The sequence below is a fragment of the Agelaius phoeniceus genome, chromosome 1, assembly GCF_051311805.1.
Source record: "Agelaius phoeniceus isolate bAgePho1 chromosome 1, bAgePho1.hap1, whole genome shotgun sequence".
Lineage (NCBI taxonomy): Eukaryota > Metazoa > Chordata > Aves > Passeriformes > Icteridae > Agelaius > Agelaius phoeniceus.
In genome coordinates this window covers 31189698-31210053 of record NC_135265.1, presented here as the reverse complement: position 1 = coordinate 31210053, position 20356 = coordinate 31189698, and the positions used below count along the sequence as shown (strand labels likewise).

The window sequence follows — 20356 nt, the reverse complement described above, 5'->3', positions numbered from 1 at the left end:
TGATGAAGCATGATCAAATTGCATGGATGGAATGGGGGGGACATGACCCAAAACCTGAAAATCCCTTCTACTGCTCAGCCTGCTAAGCCACAGCTGACTGCTTTCTCTGTATCACCATGATGCTTTCATGTTTGTTGAAGTTTTATTTAAAGAAAGCTTGGCCCCATCCTATTCCAGTAATTATACTAGTAGCATTACTGGACACCTTTAAGTCAGAAACATCTCACTTAAAATTATATCTCCTAGTGATACCACTGTATCTGCAAACATGTGAAGACAGCAGTTTAGAGTCAGTACTTCTATCTTCTCTATCTAAAAATGGGTTACACAGCAGAAATGCTGCTCAGGTCCTTTCATTGCACAGCTGGATACTTCTGCTCACACTTAATGTTTAAACCTTTCACTTTAAACCCCCACTTGCCCTTTTTTTGTGATTTGATCTGTACCTATATGAAGGAATTTCTCCTAATTTTAATGCATTTCTTTTTATTTTGAAAAAGTAATTGCTTAATCTGAGTTTTAGTAGGATTATATTTAAAAATAATAACAAAACAATAGTTTATTTCCCTAATAAATTAAGGGTTGCACATGTTGGTTATATTTTACCAGTATACTTTACTGCTATCAACTATTCCAATTTAAGTGGTCACTAAAAAAAATGTCTTCATGATAATACAGCCTATATATTTTTTGCTTTTATCTTCAGGAAATTAAGCTATAAGGGAAATGCATGAATCAAAGTAAATAGTATCAGCAGGAGAGGAAGTATGGACAGATATCAACTCCATTCTAAAACTGCCAGAGTCCAGTCAAAGAAAAAGATACCAAACTTATCCTAACCTGTTTGGTTGTACAGAAAAATGGAAGACTAAATAATCTGGACACTGAAATAGACCATTTTATAGTTCCTTCAGCTGCAGACCCTGTAATTTTCTCCTTTGAAATGATATGCACTTGTAAAATACAGTGTTTTAAATAAAATGTCTTTACAAAGAGACAAAATCACGAAGTCCTGCAGCAGCCAACCAACACATTTCCATCCTTGATTAATTGTTCTTTTTAAATTCATGACAGTCAAAACAACTTGGCACCTGCATCCTGCTGTCTCTGTTACTCATGTAGGACCAATATATCTAAGGGATGTATTTCTCTTTCAAAATCATTCTTCTGCATTACGGCTTAAACATTAGCTCTCAATAAAGGAGAAAATGCTCTGGGCATGGTCCAGTTCCAAACAGACAACAGTTCCTTTTAGTTTTTTCCCAAATAATCCCCCGCTGTTACCAATATTTGAAAGATTGTCTCTCACCTACAGAAGATGCTAGTCAGATTTGTAAGCTGCAAAGCCAAAACCTCAGTGTAATATGTTTAATGAAGCTAGATTGATTTACTACTGCTGAACCTGGTCTTCCACCTTCCATTAAACATCATTCAGAGAAATGAATGGTCAATCTGGGGTTAACTGTATCTTTTCAATTTTCCTACTTGCAATAAATAATAGTTCTATTTTTTCATCAACATAAATTTCTGGATTATTTTAAAATTTTTATTAAGAGATATTGGTAAACTGTGAACACCATCTAAGTACTAATGAATATTCACTTCCTCTATGTTTTTTTACCTCACAGGCTTTCCTGGTCAGCAATTCCCTATTCAGAGATGCTTTAAACCAACCAACATCCTAGAATGAAAACTGAAATTCAGGTGTTTCTTATATAAGCGTTAACATTATCCATATATCTCCCATAATTTAGAGTACATACCAACTACCCCATTATTCTACCCTTTACCTCTCCAATACAGAGAATTTTACAATGGAAAACAAATTGCCAAAATGCTATGAATACACCACTTAAGAACACAAATAGGGTTCCTGCATTGCTCAAATAAAATCTTGGCCCCAGTGAAGACTTCAGCTTCAGTAGAGGCAGGCCTTATTCACCATACGTGGAAAAATAACTTCTAAAGACAGATGGCTTTGTTCATGTACTCTCCACATCATGGTTTCTGAAATTTTCTTAAATACAGACTTCTGCTAGGGCTTTGTATTTAGATTAGTTAAATCAAAATCCTAATTTTTTTTCTCTAAGTGGCCGGGTCAAAGCTTGGTAGGTACAGATATACACAATAATATCAAGATTTTATTTTTCTTTTTTGTAGTAGTGGTCTTTTGGTATCCAGTTGCACTAGTTTTAACTGGGGGTTTTGGACTTTGGTCTCCCTTTATTGAGCAGAATGAAGATCTGCAATGGTGATCAAAGGCGTTATGAGGAAATAAGCTGTCATTTGGACAGAAGTATATTAAAGCTGACAATGGCAAAGCTGGTCTTCCCTAAGACAAGCTGAGTTCAGGTTACTTCACATTCATTATTAATTCTGGGACAAGGGTTTTTACCTACTTTTGGAAGAGATGTCAACATTTGCAGAATGTTTTCAGAAGGTCAGTGTACTAGATCCCACAGGAATAAATGTCAGACTTCAGTGGAGACATATACCATTTCCCACATCAAAAGCCAGGCATCTGACAGCTGACCAGATATAATCCATAGGGGATCTCCTCTTTTCTAGTAAGGACAGAGGCACACCTTTTGGCAATGATTTGTTTCTTTTCAGAATGTAAATGATTCAGGGGAATCCTTTACCTCTGACCTATGTTACATTTTGCTTGTTATCACCCTCACAGCAGCACTGGCTTGCTGCTGAAGTGCATTTTTACCTCACAAAAGAAAAAAAGGTTGTTTTTTTTTTTTAATACAAGAGAAATGAAAGAACAATGGGGTGAGGAAAAGGTGGTTCTCTTCCTCTTTTTGTTGTTGCATCTATAAGTCAGCCAAAGAGATCAGTCCAAAACCAGCTATCAGGGAGTGCTGACACATGCCCTGGCATCTTAGCTCGGGGCAAATGCTCAAATTGTGGGTTCAGTTGAATACTAAAGACTTAAGTATTTGAAGGCCTAAACATAAGAAATAAAATCTTAAGGGAAATAGAAAACAAAAAAGAAGACATTAATTTTCTCCAAGATATTGGTCAATTAGCATTTTACAGTCTTAACAGTTTAAAATGGTTCTGGTCTTTTATTACCAAAACCTTGGGTATTCCTTATTAAATGAAATTTATGCATTTTCCATGACTGAAAAGGCAGGACTTATAGGTATAAGTCCTGTGCAGATTTCATTATACAGCCCATGAATAGAAGAGTAAAGAATAGAAAAAAACAAGTTCCTATATTCACTTGATACATGCCCAAACTTATCCTAAGAAATAAAATATTTAGTTGCTTTCCTATCTGGTCTGGAATATCTACTGTTTAAAGTTTCAAATAACATAACTCTGCTTTGCAGAGTTTGATTGTAAAGCTGTGCAAATTATGCAATGAAAAAATAATTTCAACTGTGAACAGAGGCAAGTTTTAGGACTGAACAAAGTATATTCTATCACTCTAGCAGAGTTCAAAAACCTTATGTAGCCACAGGAGTTCAATCTGAACTTTTTGCTGAAGGGTTAAAGACACCTTTAAATTCACTATTTAAAAGCTACTCCATGATTTGATCTTTTTTTTTCTCTCTCTTGTCCATTGGCTACCCTTAAATTCCAGTTTATAAAAATCAGGTTTTGCAAGTACATAAGGGAAGCCCCCTGGATTTCTGTGCCCTTGCAGAGGACAGACACATGGTTAGACCACTGACATTTTTCAGTACTGTTCTTCAAAATGGTTCTTCTGAGCATGGAGAAGCATCTAGATGCTGCCAACTTTAAAGTCTGATAAAACACATGCATCCTCAGAAAACCCACTGCTTCTCTGGCTGCAACATGATCTCATTCCTCCTCAGGCATTTGCTGCTCTGAGGAGCTACTGTGCTCCTGAAGAAGCCTGGTTGCTCTGGGAGTAGGAGTAAAGAAGTCCAAGAAGCTCTTGGGGCAAAAGTAGGTTATGGAGGTTCAAGGCAGAGAGAGGCCTTAGGATAGGGCCACTCTGCATTTGTATATGGACTATACTGTACAGAATAAAAGCTAGATTCACCAGTTTTGTCTCCATCACAAAGAACCACGTGAGAATGAAGGCATATTTCAAGTATGAGAGGGAATTAGTCTCATTAGCATGTATTTTCACTGTAGTTCAACTGAAAAAAAAATACTGAAACAAGCATTATCATGAACCAATTCCAATCTTTTTCCTTCCTTATCCCATCTATCTCTGGAAAGATGCAATGCATTCCTAGTCCTATGTGATTAGAAATATGTGATTATGTGCCTCAAGTTTCATTTTCATGCTGGGGACAAATGCTGGTAATGCCACATCACATACCCCCAAATGCTATGGTAGAATTTATATCAATAACCATATTATCTAAGAAAAACACATCAGTGGGGTTCTTTGCTTTGTGAGGAATGCATGAATTTATGGGTTTGTAGTACAAAGACTCAGTACTTTATCAGTTAAAAAGTCTTTTTAGACAATTGAGGGAAGGTGAAATATTTTCAAAACCTGAGGCTATGAGATATACATATGCCATCTTGATTAAACATATGGAATGCATACTCAAAGAAAAGCCAACTGGAGTCCTAGTTGAGTAATCAAAACACCCAAGCTGAGAGGGGTTAACATGCAAGGATCAGCTCTGAACTTTGAAGTTTTCTGGTCTTCATTTTTCCTAATTAAGACAAGATTTAATAACCAAACCACTGTACAAAGTATGTACTTAAACTCTAGGTTTGTTTCTAATTTTGTTGGGAATTCTTAGTAGATTCCAAAGAATCAGTAAACCCTGGGAAATTCACCCAGTAAGTAAGGTGGATTGAATTTTTTTTTCTTAGGTACAAGAACGGAACGTCCACTTTTCATCTTTTCTTCTTTGACATTGCTCACCTCTTATATATAGTTATTGAGTAACACTAAAACAAAAGAAGACAAGTAAAGGTATTTAATTAAATGTTTGTAATAGTAGTGAAGCTTCAGTATACAAATTGTGGAAATCTGTGTACTAAGTGCATAAAAATGTTCTCCAAATAAAAACATGCAATTACTTGCATATCCTAATTTCAGAGAAGGTAGCAACTTGATTTTTTGTAGAATTATTGCTTCCTTAGAATATGTTGCTCTTTGTTTATTAATGGATGTTCCCCTTTCTTCTTTCCCTTGCCCCTGCTCAGAATAAGGTGTCACTGTACAGGGAATCTTGTACTACACATTTCAACTCTGTGTCAGACACCAGGACATGTTTCTCTTTATCCTTATATGGTAATTTTATATCACCATACAGGTAGAAAACTTTCATGCTACTCACAGAGAAAAGTCAGTTTGATAAATACTGATTAAAAATTTATCCAGATGTTCAGTAAGCTTCATATATAAACCCATCAATGTAATAAGCTGATTTGAGTTCAAATGAGTTATCTACTTATGCAACATTCTAGTCCCCAATAAGACAAGTTTTAATACAATTCAAAAGCAGCAAGTGGAGTCATTGCTGCAGCTCAGAAGTACACATCAGTTTTTAAGACATAATTTACCATTCAACAGTAAAACCCTTGTCAGGTAAAATGGTAAGCATCTCTATTTTGTTGAATTGTAGCCTATTTCAGAACCTTAAAATCAAGATCCATAAAAATGTATATATCAACTATGCATAAACAAAAAAGATACTCTAGCAAAAACCTCTCTATTGCCCGTGATGACATGGTGCCAATAACTAACTTTTGGTCTTAGTTTTTCATCTTTAAATTTATTGGAAATTCTTTACTTTGGGAACTCACCTTATTCATGTGGATCTGCTGCTGGTACTGTTTCTGCTTCTCCAAAAATTGCTGATGTTGCTGCTGGATGACCAGCTGGGCCAAAGTACTCTGAGGAAGAGGAGCAGACTGGGTTCTGTTCAGTGGCCTGTGACGAGGCAGTTTGTGGGCAGCTCTTATGCCAGGTGAGACTCTCTCCTTTGCTGCTAAAGGAGACTGTGGATGAAGAGGAACCGCTCCTGCAAAACAGGGACATTTCACTCCCCTGTGAAAAACAACCAAATAATAGTTCTAACAGGAAAGAAAGCTTTCAGTAAGAAGAGGGGTGTATATTGCAGAACTCTGCATCTGCACTGATGCAGTGGGACGTGTATCACGTGCCTTGCCATGCTGGGAAGTTCAGCTGCTAGAAAAGAATGTGATGAAGTAATCATTTTCTCTTTTCTGTAATCATTGAATTCTTCCAGGCTAACAGACTGGAACAGAATCACTAAAAGGGAAAACAAAGATGCTATCCTTTTTTCTTTCACCCTTCCACATTTCCCAAGAGTTAGGATGTGTGGTATTTGTATTACCGTATTTAGTTTAAACTGAACACAAATGTCATTAAAAACATCTTAAATCAGTATTGCTGGAGCTTTGATCATTACCAGTCACAAGAAGTTTTTGCTGTCTCATTTGCTCTTTCAGTAACAGATGCTGCAAGAGAGCTTGGTGGCTGCTGTTTGGCTTTCCCTCCATAGCAATGTGAGGATGAGTTGATGATGGAGGAATGTTTCCTCCATACTGTCCAGCCAAGGCCACTCCTTGTCTAAGTGGCGGGGTCTCCCCCTTCTGCTTTTCTTTGAACGACGACGAAGCCTGTCAAAGAACAACAGCATTGGTAACTGCTTCCCAGAGAAGTAAATGGCCATTTATACCTCTCCTTGATTAGATGGTCTTATGTCTTCATGAACACATACAGGAGAAAAGGTTAACATCCCTGTCTTACATTTTGACTATGAGATGAAAAGGAAGAACATGCCAGTTAAATGTAACGCTGTGAGAAACTGAGTACTGCAACCAGTTGAAAAAAAATCAGCAATAAAAGCCAAAGTATAAGGAATTACTAGTTAGAACATTATTAATGCAAGGACGGGAGCTATCCTTACAATTCCTAAAGAACTTTGCACAGCCTCCTACACAGGAAACTAGAGGATCAGGGGAAATAGTTTGCATTGAGTTTGAAATAGGCAAGGCCAGGTTTTTCACATAACTTTCCATCACACAGTAAGCCAATCAGCAAAACAAAATAGTTACCTGTAGTAGTGGGAAGCTAATACTTTTCCTGGAGCACTCCCTGACTCCCTGAAGGACAGCACAAATGTAAGTTTTACCCTTTGCAAAATAAACTTATACATTTAAACTCTCATCTAGGTATGTAGCATTCTGAAATGCCTTATAAATTGCACAGTTATCGATTTAAACCTTTTGGAAGTTTTGGCCCTTCATAATTGCAAATGTACTTTATATTACTTTGTTCTTTGCCTATTTAAAAAAAATCTTGAAATAGTAGTTCAAGCAGAATAACAATTCTTACAGCAAGAATAATAACCTAACAGAAATATGCACGTTGAGGCTTGCAGATAACCACTTATGGTAAGTCATAGTAAAAACAGCATCTCTGATAGTAGGAATTCCATTAAATTCTAAAATAAGGTTTTCACCAATTTTTTTTTTTTTGGTGTATGCTTACTTCACACTGCTATCTCCCTCCCCTGAAAAACAAACACCAAAGTAAGCTTTACATTCAATTTGCAACTGCTCATTCTAGTAACAGAAATAAACATTACTTTTATAAATCAATCCCTTTGTTTTTTCTAATGCCAAAAGTAATATTTGGTGCTAGATGGCCACATCAAAAGCTTATAAGATTTGAGTGAGCAAATGAAACATATTTTCATTTCTTTTTAATGTTATAAATTTACTTTGAAGCTAGTTGAAGCTAGTTATACTCTTGTGAAATAACTAAGAAATTTTTGATGTCATCCTCTGAGAAAGTAAGCATTACTTTTCATGATGTTCAATTTTTCCATCCTTCAAAAACAATAATTTGCTAATATTTCTAGAGAACTGATTTCAGGCTTACATAATTTTCTTTGCAAGGTTCTGTACCTGATGTTAAAATGCTAGATTGCAGCAATACATTGCTGCTAAGAACATTAAAAGTATTGAAAAAGCCATAAAATAATATGGAACTTTGACTTGAACTTCATTTAGCACTGGAATTAAGCAGCATTATTACAAACCATTGTGGGTTGTACAGATTTAATATTTTTTTCACCTCCGCTGAAATCTGTGCTTACAACCCCTAATTTCTTCATAGAAGTTACCAACTCCCACACTGTTAGAACCACCACATATCAGTATTTTTACTTTGTTGTTGTTGGAAAGCAGGTAAATTTTGACCTGCTTTAAATTTTGGAAGTAGCAAAATTTTCAGGTATTTTACTGAGCTACAGGAATACTACATTCTTCTACAACATTCCAGCTCATTTTAAGTCATTACTGGAATCTCATAAAAAAGTTACAGGTAAAAATTATCATATAATTTAAACTTTTATACTAAATAAACTTCTCATATACTTCTTGCCACATCTGAAATCTGTTATCTGGCATAAATGCAACGCACATGGCCCGTACTTAGCTAAGATCCACAATGGCACTTGTTTATTTGAGATCAAGAATGAATATTGCTTTCAAGTTGTGCCCAATGCACAGAGAGATCTGGTTCCTAATCTGAATTCCTTGTGTTCCAAAATGCTAAAAATATAAAGAGAACAATCAGAAAGTAGGTTTTCTGGAAGCAAACATATGCAGGAAGGCTTGAGACTGGTCACTTACACTGATTTGAGGTTGTATTGCTGGAAGTCCTAAGGTAATGTTGGGCAGAGAAGGGGATGTGTACAGACTCAACAAGTTCACTGATTCATCCTGTATCAAAAGGCGTTGCTGGGAAACCAGGTGCTGCAATAAAGGGGAAAACCAATGAAAGTTAATCTCCAAGCGTTTTACCTTGGTTATTTTATGCTTTTATCCTGATACACAGAAAGCCAATTATGTGCCAGTCACTGGTTTGCAACCCAATGGAGTTCCAGATACAGAAAATTACTGTCCCTGTGAAAACACTGTTGATAGTTCTTTTCTTAAGAAAACAGCTGATATGTGTCTGTGATTATTCCTTAGTTAGTAAATCAAATTTCCATGGAGAGCTGAATTCTTGAGGATTCCTAGATCATCTTATCAACTTCTCATCAACTAAACATCAGTTCTTCTCATCACCTGGACAGTCACTCCAACAATCTCAGTGGGAATTTATCCAGTGAATTCAGGATTATATCCAGCTGAATCATGAACAGGGATGTATTAAACCTTCACCACGGTTGTTATGACTTTAGCTGAAAGGTACGAAATGTGGTTTTTAACTAGTCCATGTCTTTTGTTAGACAGATTATGATATGGGTATGTTTCAGGCACATTATTTATTTCCATTAACATGGAAATTCTGTGTAGAAAGCAAGGCATCTGCCATTTAAAATAACAGACTCTCTCTCTCTCTCTGCATCTCTACAAAACCAGCATCCTGTCATCCTTTGATAATGGGATACCCCTCACAGCTTTCCTAATCTGTTCAAGTTAAAATTTTTAACACTTCTTTTGAAGACTTGTGGTATAGTTTTCAAGGACATGGAACTGCTGATATATTTTTAATTACCATAAAATAAAACCAGACATTCTACAAAGATCGCCCTTTTTATTTCCATAGATTAATTGGGAAGAAACATAAAAAGATTACCACATCAGGAATCTTTTTGAAGCCTTTGCCTTTCTGCTTGAACAGTGATATTTTTCAACATGTGGTCTAGTATAGTTGCTTGAATTATATTTTCTGTTTAACTCTTGCTTCCCTCCCAGAACTTTGACTCAATAAGAGCTACAAAGGTCTTATTAGACTTAGGAACTCTGGCATGATATGGTCCCCAAGGGAACAACATCCTTGAAAAAGAATACCCTGTGTAACAGTATGACACAGTGACTGCTTTCTTCCCAAACAAAAAGCATATGGGACTCCAATAATAGACCACCTCCAAGAGGGATACTGCACACTCGGGCTTTGACTAAAGTAAATATAATAACTTGTCAAGCATGTTGTGGGGAGCTGTAGATTTTCCCCCAGACAAACCTGGAATATCAATTAACTCTGTAAAATACTTCGTGCTAATACAATGCAACTTCAGACCATCAATGAAAAGTGGTTAAGCACAAAAACACAGGATGTTATTCCAAAACATAACCTTCCTCATACAGTTTGTTTGGAGATATGACCTATCACTGAGACAATAACAGTAGAAGTCTATCCCTGTAATTTTCTTTTGGTACCTAGGGAATGTCAACAGATAGCATAGGAAACAAAGAAGCTCCACTTGTATATTACATTAATTCCTGGCTAACAGTGTCTTGCCTTGATAACATCCACCTTTGACCATGAATAAATCCAAGTATGGATTTAGTATCAAAACTATGGAAATATTATGGAGGGAGTCTACAAATATTTAAGAGAAAAAGGACACTTTAATGTGCCTCCTATAATATAATCAAATTTGTAGCAACTGCAGCATCGATACAAAGCCACTTGAAAGATTTATGTTTAATATTTGTTTTTTTGTATGCCACTATTACCTTCTAAGATCTGAATTAATCAAAATAACAGTGGCAGGGTGTATAGCAGTAAAACACACTACCACACTAAGGTCAGGCAGAAACAGTGATGCTATTTACCACAACAGTTTAATGTTGAAAATGGGAGTTTATTAGTAAAAGCATCCTATTTTAATTTCTAATACTGATAATAATCTGTAATTTTCCTTTGGGTATGTTATTGATTTTCTAAAATATTTTCAGGTAATATTATCCTAAGCATCAGTTTAACCTCATCTCCCAGAATAAATGTCCCACCTGCACAGATTAGGGTTCTCTGTGCATCACAGAATGGGTAAGGTTCAAAGGGAACCACTGAATGTCATCTAATCCAACCACCCAGAGGCAGAAATTTGTGATCCCAGCTGCAGCTTTTCTTTTTACACAGTCAACAACATCTTGCAATGGTGGCACACGCAGAAGTTGCCAAGAGAGTAATTTGGCAGCACCACGGCTAAGCTGTGTCCTTGGCAGACATGGTGGTTTGGACTGGCACCTAAATTACCCCAAAGAAACACATGCCCTACTTGCTCCTCCCCATACCCGCTCCTTGGGTCCATAGATCCTGCTCACTGATGCTTAAAATAGCTTGTCAACAGAGTTATCCTCTTTCTTAAAATAGAGTACAAGAACTCAGTGTAACAGAGCATGATGATCCACGAGTAACCATGAGCAACCATGCTTTGCTTGTGCTGGGGGACCTGCTGAGAAGCAGGAACACCTTTGTGTGCATTTTTATATACACATTCATAGATTACGAGGGGAAGACAAAATGGTTTAGCTTTAATACTTGTCAGTTGTAGAGCTAATTGTCACAGCTTTCAATATTCACAATTACTTACACTTGTATTTCTTGAGGCTTTTGGGATAATCTTTGAAAAAATTAATTTAGACTCACTTCACATACACTTGACACAAACCTCATCAGCTGGTCAGAAACCTACACATTTTTCCACTGGCTTCTGACAAAGATCACCTCAAGGAGCTGAGTATTAAAAGCATGGGGCTGTGGAGTTGTACTAAACAAATATGTGTTTATCTGTCACATATGTAATTTATGTCTCCTGTATAATCAAGTGTTATTCTAGGAAATACTGCTTTCCAAATCACAAATAGAAGAAAGAAATTGATCTGAAGCCCAGTTACACCAACTGGAAACTTTCCATTGCCTTCAATGGCTTTTGACCAGACCATGAATGCCTAAAATTAATCATTTCACATGACTAAAGCAGGTTGTCCCTCTGAACTCAAGGGACATGCTGTGCAGGGGCTCAATTCTGCTTGCATTTCTCAGGCAAGTAAGATTTAGCCCCAGCACAGCAGGTGACCTGAAAGAGTATGGCATGCTACAGGAGACAAATAGCTACTGCGGTGAACCTTGATGATACTGGAGACAACTGTGCCTAATAAAAACAGGATTTTATTTATAAGGTGCAATTAAAATCCTGAGTTCAACTTTCAAGTTTCATATAATGAGACCAGTGTTTTAACAAATGGTAGTGAAAGTACCATTAAGGGAACCGTGATAGTAAAAGATTATCCGCAAAGCTGCAGCATGTGCAGTGCACCTTTGTTCATTCAAAAAATTGTAACTGTCTACCCACCAGACTGTCTGCTCCAGAGAGTAAACCACTTAAAAGTCTCACTATTCCAGTGGATGTGGTAAAAATACTTTAAAAATCTGTTTCATTACTGATAATGCTCTAATTCTGTCCCTGCACTGGAGTGTAATCATTTACGGTACTGACTCATGTTTTACTGGTAAATGACTCTGTCATAGCAACCTGTTTTTCCCCAGCAAAAAGTGTTTAATTTGCTGCCATGAAAACCACGGCCATCCACCCACTCAGATATGAGCACAACACTTACTGCAAATGTCACAACAACGATTATGAAACAACAGCCATGTGAGTCATATGGGATTGCAGAAAAACAAGTGATATTTTGGGTGATTTTGGAACACTCAACCTATTATTAGAAACTTCTGTACTTTGTGAATTGGATTAAAAATTGATTAGCTGCATAGCCTTTGAGAGCTGGCGAACACTGAAAGAGATATGTAGGAGTTTGGCTGCTGTTAAACTACCAAAGAAAATCCCACTGAAATAAGAATCACTGAAGCTGAGATTTATGGAAAATTTTTGAACCCACAGGACCACAGTACTGAGAGTCAAGTAACCAGAGAGGTAAAGAAATCCCCAACTGGATCCAGAAGTGGAAGTCTGTAGTTTCAGTTTCTTAGCACATTTCACCAAGTGAAGTGACCAAATACAGAGCTCAGCATACAGAGCTCAACTTCTAAAGGAATGTTTTAGGCTTCTTTGAGCATCTTTGAATGAATGTTGGGGTTATGATTTTTTATGTCTGGCACAAAAGTGGCAAATAATATGCAATGTAATGTTCTACTAGCAAACAGAATATAGCTGCTGGTTCTTGCTACAACCTTTCCAAATCTCCCCAGAGACCACCAGCCTGACCAGCCTGTATGTATTTCTGATGGTGCAAGTGTCCAGAAACTGTAACATGCAAAGTAATGAGCACCATGTATCAGTCTGAGACATTACTGCCCTTCCACTTTGTAGAATCCTCAAGTCAGTAAAAGATCCAATTGGATAAGATTTCCTGTTTCATACAGCACGTAATAATACCCACATATTACCCAAAATGTTATCTAAAACATTCCCAGTAGTAAAACACACAACTTAATTCCACTGATCTAGGTAAGATCTGATCTAATCCTAATGATGGATCTTACTCTGCATCATTTAAATTTCTTTGCAATCACATATGGGGGGCTATGAGACAAGACCACATGTTAGCCATCAATGCAATTTTTTTTTCTTTTTGGTTACGGGCCAGAGAGAGGCTACTAATCAGTGTGCAGAGGTCACCCACCTGCCCCCTGGATCATAGTTCACACACACAATTAATTCATTATGGGGAAAAGTCACTGCTGGAGGTTGAACTGCCCATTCCAGGGTTTTTTTTAGGTGAATGTCCTGCCACTGACCTGGAGAAATAGCTCCATTAACTAAAACTCTGTTGAATCACATTTTCTTATGCAATTTTTCTAATATAAATAGCATAAAACAACAATTAATAGAAAACCTTGCCATCAAAGCAGGAACTGTGGTAAGTATAGGCTGGATATTGTATATTGTGGAATTTGAGTCTCTCTTAGTCAAATTAGTTTACTATCCCTTTACAATATTGCCCTGGGAAGCATGACTTGGGCATGTCATCTGTGCTAAATGAGGTTTATCACAACTGATTTACCATCTGCATTCCTGTTGTTATAGGCACGTATGTATGAAACAGAATAAGGAGTAGTTAAGATTCCTTCCATTTACAATCTCACTTTACAAAACAAGTGTTCAAGAACTCTGGCATGACATTTACAGTGGTTAAGTATTGCCCTGATAAGGAAACTGAGATACAGTAAAATAAAAGGGAGATGTGACAAGGATTTAGTCACCTAACTCCAATACTGTGATTAAAGAAACCTACTTCAGCATTGATCTGAACCCAGCACCACCTTAGGTCTTATATGTTAGGATCACCAATGCCTAAACCACTGTTCTGCATGCAGGAGTTCTCCATCGGCATTCAGTGCTGAGCACCTCTTTCAGGTCATCCCAGAAGGTAATATTCTGTAACCAAGCTCCTTTCACAGCTCCCTCCACTCTTCCAGTAGCACTACTGCTACTTTTCCCTGAACTTTTGTTACCATAGAATCTTCTGATACATAGATGCACCTATACATCTCATACATAAAGCTATATCACATATATAACATACTGATGTCAGCCTGTAGTGTCCTGGTATCCCAATTACTCTGCTAGTGAGTATAATCAAATCAAATTTTGCATTTTCTTCAGTCTAGAAACCTGAGCAATTATGTACTCAATAATGAGTCTTACCTCAGCTTGAATGTTAGATGGCAAAACTGAGGTTTCATTTTCTGTTGCACTGCTGGTCGGACCATTGCTTGGGGAACTGGGACCTGATCCAGGGGAGCTGCTACTGACTGAGGATTCTGAAAAACAGATCAAACATACATGAATTTCACTCTGGAAAGGCACACATAATCTTGATTAATTATATAATCTTTATAGCATAGGGCTTTTTTTGCTGATGAAAAATATCTATTGGTTATACTTTTTACTTACATTAAAGACTCTTGATTCATCTTCCATTTCTTTGGTTTTCTTTTTACAACTAAGAAGGAAAGATATTCGTGATCTTTCCCCTTCTAATCTGTCTGTGTCACATAAGAAGAATTTAGAATTTGTTTTTCCCACAAAGATGGTTATGATACTCAGTATCGGGCAGAGACACTGACACAGAGCTTGTAATGAGTAAAGAAGAGAAACTCTTTCTTTTTCAATTGTGAAGAGTCCTGGCTCTGTGAGAGATGAGGCCTACTGCCATCCTTTCTGTCTAGGAAGGGGATGAGCCCATTGTGGACCAATCATTACATACACAAGTACTAATGGCAAAATACACACCTTCATTACATCTTTGGTACAAATATGAACGAATATTTACAGTATGTAAAGACATTAAAATAGGATTTGAAAAGCTGCATGCTATCTTGACTTAAAATGTCCCAAGTTCTGTCTAAGACAAAGGGGGAGAGGACGACCTCATTGTATGTTGTTGTACTGAGTTACTCTAATTCTACATTGATATAAATTATATATATGTAATGGAAACAGCTAAGGTTAAAAATTGAAGAGAAACCCACTAGTGGAAGTAACCCTCTTTCAAGGGACAGCTTTCAAATTAAAGCATTCAAGAGGTTGAAGAAATCATTATCTAAATGTGGCAGCAAATATTCTATAGCTACTTCTTTGCTTATTTACTCTCTATGCCTTAGTTCATATGCAAAAATATGTTTTCACTTTGACTGACATCACAGGAGGCTTCCTAGCTGTTACTTGGATCTCTTACTCTTTGATTTATTGAAGTGACCCCATACCCAGCTATACTAACTGGCCATGTAGAAGTTCTTGCACTATATTTTCAATCTGTATCAGAGAAGCGGAGACACACAAACTTAATTTTTTCTCATTTTTTAAAAATTAAAATAGCACTTTTTGTATAAATAGGCATTTAAATAATGGGCTATTTTTAGCTGAGAGAATAAAAAGCAAGGGGAAAAAGAATTCAGGGAACAATGTTTAACCAGAGTTATAAAATGTCATATAGTTGATATTAATAATTATAACAGCAATCTGAAAGGCATGAAGACATTGTCAGAGCTAGCAGAGCTTTAGTGTTTCTGCTCTTTTAATGGCATCAGGAAAAGACCTACAGTGATAAATATTTTACTTTATACTTTATTTGTAAGTGTGCAAACTGTAAAAAAATCAGTTAAAATTAAGGAAGTGGATATCAAGAATCTCATAGAGGCTTCAGCAAATGGAGTTAATGAATTAGCTGTAGAAAATTATAATCTGGAAATAATTTATCAGAAAAATACTTTATTTAGTAACTTTCATGCTTACATTTACATCTCTGTTCCAGTTTCACACATGACATACTGTGTAAAGTTGTCACAAGAATTGCACATACAGGGAAACCAATGTGTTTATTCAAGTTGTATTTTAATTCCATCTTGGTGTGACATAATTCTGATATATCCAGTGAATTCAGATATGTACCTTATAGACTAGTAACAGTTGATTGCATAAAGATATGGCCTGATCACCTGAAAAAGCCACAAATCTACTAAATATCAATGCAAAGTCAAAGCAAGAATGGTCTGGACAAGGTCAAACACTGCAAATGCTCATTTCATTTAGCAAACAGTTTCAATCCTGAAGTACCACCACTATTCTGTGAGCTGTGGCATCTGATGCAGAATTTCCCCATCCTTACTCACCTGTCACCTCGAAAAGACGCTTCTTGAATGAACTGACGTTTCCATCCTTCCTCCTGAGCAAAGGACTGCTTCTCCTTTCTGTCACCTTTTGTTTTAATCTTGAACGTACCTTCAAATTGGGCTCTGAAGCTGGAAATGAAGAGAAGAAAAGATGTGACTACAAATGCAATTCCTGGCTTGTGTCAGACACCCCTGACTCTCTAGGACCTAACCCGGTCCAAGGAGGGCTTGGAGGCAGAGATTTTACTGCCCAACCTTCTCAGTCATCCTGTTGCTCCTCATACAACTTCATTTTAGATTGCAAGCTAGGAAAGAGAGCTGAAGTGCTTGACATCCCAGCATTTTTCTCATTCCATTGCAACTTTGAAGTTACCCATTAATTATTGCTACTACCATATGTATTAATAATAAATGAATGCAAATTTAATTTACATTATTTTTATCTCTCTTGTAGGTGAAAACTTGGAAAACACATATTGAGACTTGGAATGTTATAACTGGATTAAGGTTAATTGCAGAAACAGAGATTAGCCTCCACTGGCGCCTTTTGATTTCTCTGAGAAATATAAATTACAACAAGCCCTGCTGGCAGAACATTTCTTGGTCAGCAATTTTAGGCCCAGAACTGTAGTGTTTTCTGAGTAATACACCAAACAACTAGATTTATGACAGTGTCCTAAGAACATTGACAGAGAAAAATATATGCTCTGAAAATGGAGAAGTAGGGTTGATTCCCAGAAAACCTAGGATTATATTTAATGCACCTTGGGCAAGTTCCACCTTTGTTTCCTTAATGGATACAGTCTTTTCATATGAAGGCCAGCTCTGCTGTGCTTTTTATTTTGTAGGATTTTTAGCACAATAAAGTGTATCATGTAGTCATTGATTTGTTCATCAAATAAACAGACTGCTATCAAACTGACTGCTAAGAGCTAGTGAGGGGAGATTGTGGAAGACAATTTGTTTATATTTCCCTTTCTGGAACTGAGGGTTGGCTAAGCAATATCTCAAAATAGAGAAAGCCAAAAACTGGGGTCAGATTTCTCTCCTATGCACAGACTTAAACCCAGCCTCAAAGAAGGAGCAAGAGTTAGCAGAAAACCAAAATACATTTTATCTTCACTCAATTCAGAATTACACCATTTGTCACTTTGGGGCAGAAACTCAGTCCTACACTTCTAATACTAGTCCTTTCCCTCATGTCACATTGCACATCTTTTTTCCTTCTGTCCCACCTGTTCTCTCAGGGGTGGGGAGGCTAGAAATGGTCACTGGAAGGCAAGGGGGCTGCACCTCACTGCAGAGCTGCTGTGACCAGCAGTACCTGCTGTCACACGCTGACCTTGGTCACACACTGCATTGCATGTGGCAAGGGCTGCCCTCTGAACACCCTGTGCCTTAGATACATTTCAGACCAAGATACACACACTAGAACAACATTGGAAATCTTTAATAATAGACCTATTAACTAGAAATTTATTATCATTATCACCTACTACCACTCTTAAGATGAAAGGTTCTAACAATGAAGTACAGATGACTTGTTTACTATCTCAGATACCATTTGAAATTAAATCAAAAATATAAAATATGATAATGGGCTATGACTACAGTATATGCTATCACCACACAGATCTCACCAAGTGTGATGACATTAATTTAATGTCAGCTTAATTTAAAAGAAAAGGCATTCACTCCTTTTGCACTTACATTTATTTCCAGTTCTACTATTCTGTACTTTTAAGAATGAGGACAATATGTATGTACACATTCTGTCTGTGCATCTGTGACAGATGAATGTGATACAAATCCTCTGCAACACTCACTGGAGAAATTCTCCACTCCTATGTAAATGTTTCATGCTCAGTCACAGCAATTCCCTTTCTATTTTTACCAAATTCTCATCACATTCTGCATCTGAATCCATCATATAAGCACAGAAAACAAATCTTAAAGTAAATTTATGAATTTATGAAGATGCATGAAAAACAGTAATATTTTTAAAATGGAAATAATCAATTTTAATATTAAATGGCATGGAGGATAGTGGTTTTAAAATTATAAAATAAACCCCACAATACAAATCAAAGCTAACGTTTGAAGAGTGTTTGCTTCAAATTCTGGTTTTCCTGATTTTTCTCCCTGAAACACTGCCAGCTCCTAACATAGTACTTACTAGGACCCAATGGCTAGGAAAATGAATTCTGGTTTCAGTGGACAAAACATACAAATCTAAGCAATTTGAGGATATCTGGTTGAATGAAAAAAATGGTTTCTTGATTCCCAGCAGTAGCTGAGGCATTGGCTTGGGATGTGACTGCAGAGAACACTGAACCACCCTGCTCCACAAGGCTGGGGCAGAATTATTGCTCATTGCAAGAGGTATGGATCACCACAGTAATCCTGTGTGCTTCAGTGCACTCCTACATGAGGGCAGTAATAAGACATCTATAATTTTCAACTCTCTTCTGACAGATAGAAAGGCAAAATTAAATATTTTAAGCTTCAAATATGGAGCTGTGGATTGTAATTATAAGCATATACATGTATATATACACTGACTGCCTCAAAGCACATATGTAAGATCATTTAGAAACTGTTTTAGTCCTTTAAACTCTGAAATATGATCATTAGCAATGTGAAAAAAAGTTAAAATAAAATTTTCAAACCTTTTTTTTTAAATTAGATTGTTCCCCTAGTATTTGCAAGACACTTGGAAAGTCTTGATAGCAAATGACCCAGAATTATAATTAATTTGCCTTATATTTCAAATAAGTATTTGGCTCAGTACTTTAAGAAGTGGTTCTAGAGAGGGGTAATATTCAAAATGACTGTTTTGCATTAGCCACCCTGTAAGTATTTTTACTGTACATTATTTGCTCCTTTGCTCAGCTTAATTAATCCATTGCCACAGCTGAATTTCATTCATGACACAGCTCATGTTCATCTCCATGGGGAAAATTGTCACATGGGGAGTCAATGCCAAAAAGCTTTTGAGGCTTGAGATTTACTCCCTAGCTTGCTGCAGAGTAGCTTTCTCAAGCAGTAAGAAGTAACTATTTGCTACAGTAGTACCACAAAATTATTGAAGAGACTATCAGGGAATCTATATGGTGATTCAACCATGAACCAAGACACTGACACAGCAAGAAAATTAATGCATGTGGCTAACTTGATATACCCTAGCCATCCCACTGGGGTCCAGAACTCAAAACTAGATTAATTCTACCCCAAAAAGCAGACATCCTGTATCTCACCTTCCTGAGGAAAAGAGGCCTCTCTAAGTGCTGGAGGTGTGGAATGGTGTGGGTTTTGCTGTGTTTGATGACTCCAGCTGTAGTGGACTGAATCATCTGACCAAGGAGCCCAAATGCCACAGACAAGAGAAAAACAAGAGCACATGGCCAGGAATTTGGCCATGAGGATGAGGAACACAGCATGGCAAATTTTCATGGCAGCAGTCTGATTGGTTGGGCTGTGAATCTAAAATCTTACTAAGAAACAGTAAATAGCTGATATTGGTTTAGTTGGTCTCTGCTTAGCAAACCTCTTTGCTCCACAAATCTTTGCACTTCTATTGTATTTAGCATTTTGGAACAAGTAATAATCAATTTACACTTGGAGAAAGTGAACATACATTATTTGAAAGTGTCTTGTTGCAAAGAAAACAAAAAGACACGGCTATTTTCTCTGAAGGCCATCAAAGCCCATGTCATTGTTCCCAATGGAATCAGCTGGTACCCACTTGAGTGATCTACTTCAGAGGATTTCAGGAAAGACTACTCTGAAAATGACTTTTTTATGTAGATGTAGCATAATTTGGAATAATGAGATGTTGCAGTAATATGGCTTGTTCAGTTTTATTGCTATTACCTGGCTAATTCTCTTTTTAGTGCTGGTAATTATGGACTGATGTTGATCTTTAAATTATTATAAGTGGGAAACAGATATGAAAGACACAGAAAGGATTACTTTAAACAACAGCAGAAGATATCACAG

At 36.8% G+C, this 20356-nt stretch overlaps 1 protein-coding gene across 14 annotated transcripts in view; it reads right to left on the bottom strand.

Moving 5' to 3' along the window:
* Positions 1-20356, bottom strand: part of HDAC9 (histone deacetylase 9) — a 456042-nt gene that overhangs the window by 190201 nt on the left and 245485 nt on the right. For 9 of the 14 annotated variants that reach the window (XM_077175696.1, XM_077175735.1, XM_077175727.1 and 6 more), the window contains 6 exons: positions 16358-16486; positions 14391-14506; positions 8617-8739; positions 7033-7080; positions 6384-6594; positions 5755-5972 (listed from right to left, as the gene is read on the bottom strand). In XM_077175696.1, the coding sequence (XP_077031811.1) occupies positions 5755-5972; positions 6384-6594; positions 7033-7080; positions 8617-8739; positions 14391-14506; positions 16358-16486 (845 nt within the window). The remainder of the gene's footprint in view (positions 1-5754; positions 5973-6383; positions 6595-7032; positions 7081-8616; positions 8740-14390; positions 14507-16357; positions 16487-20356) is intronic. The other 5 variants (XM_077175714.1, XM_077175738.1, XM_054634623.2 and 2 more) reach the window with 1 other exon arrangement.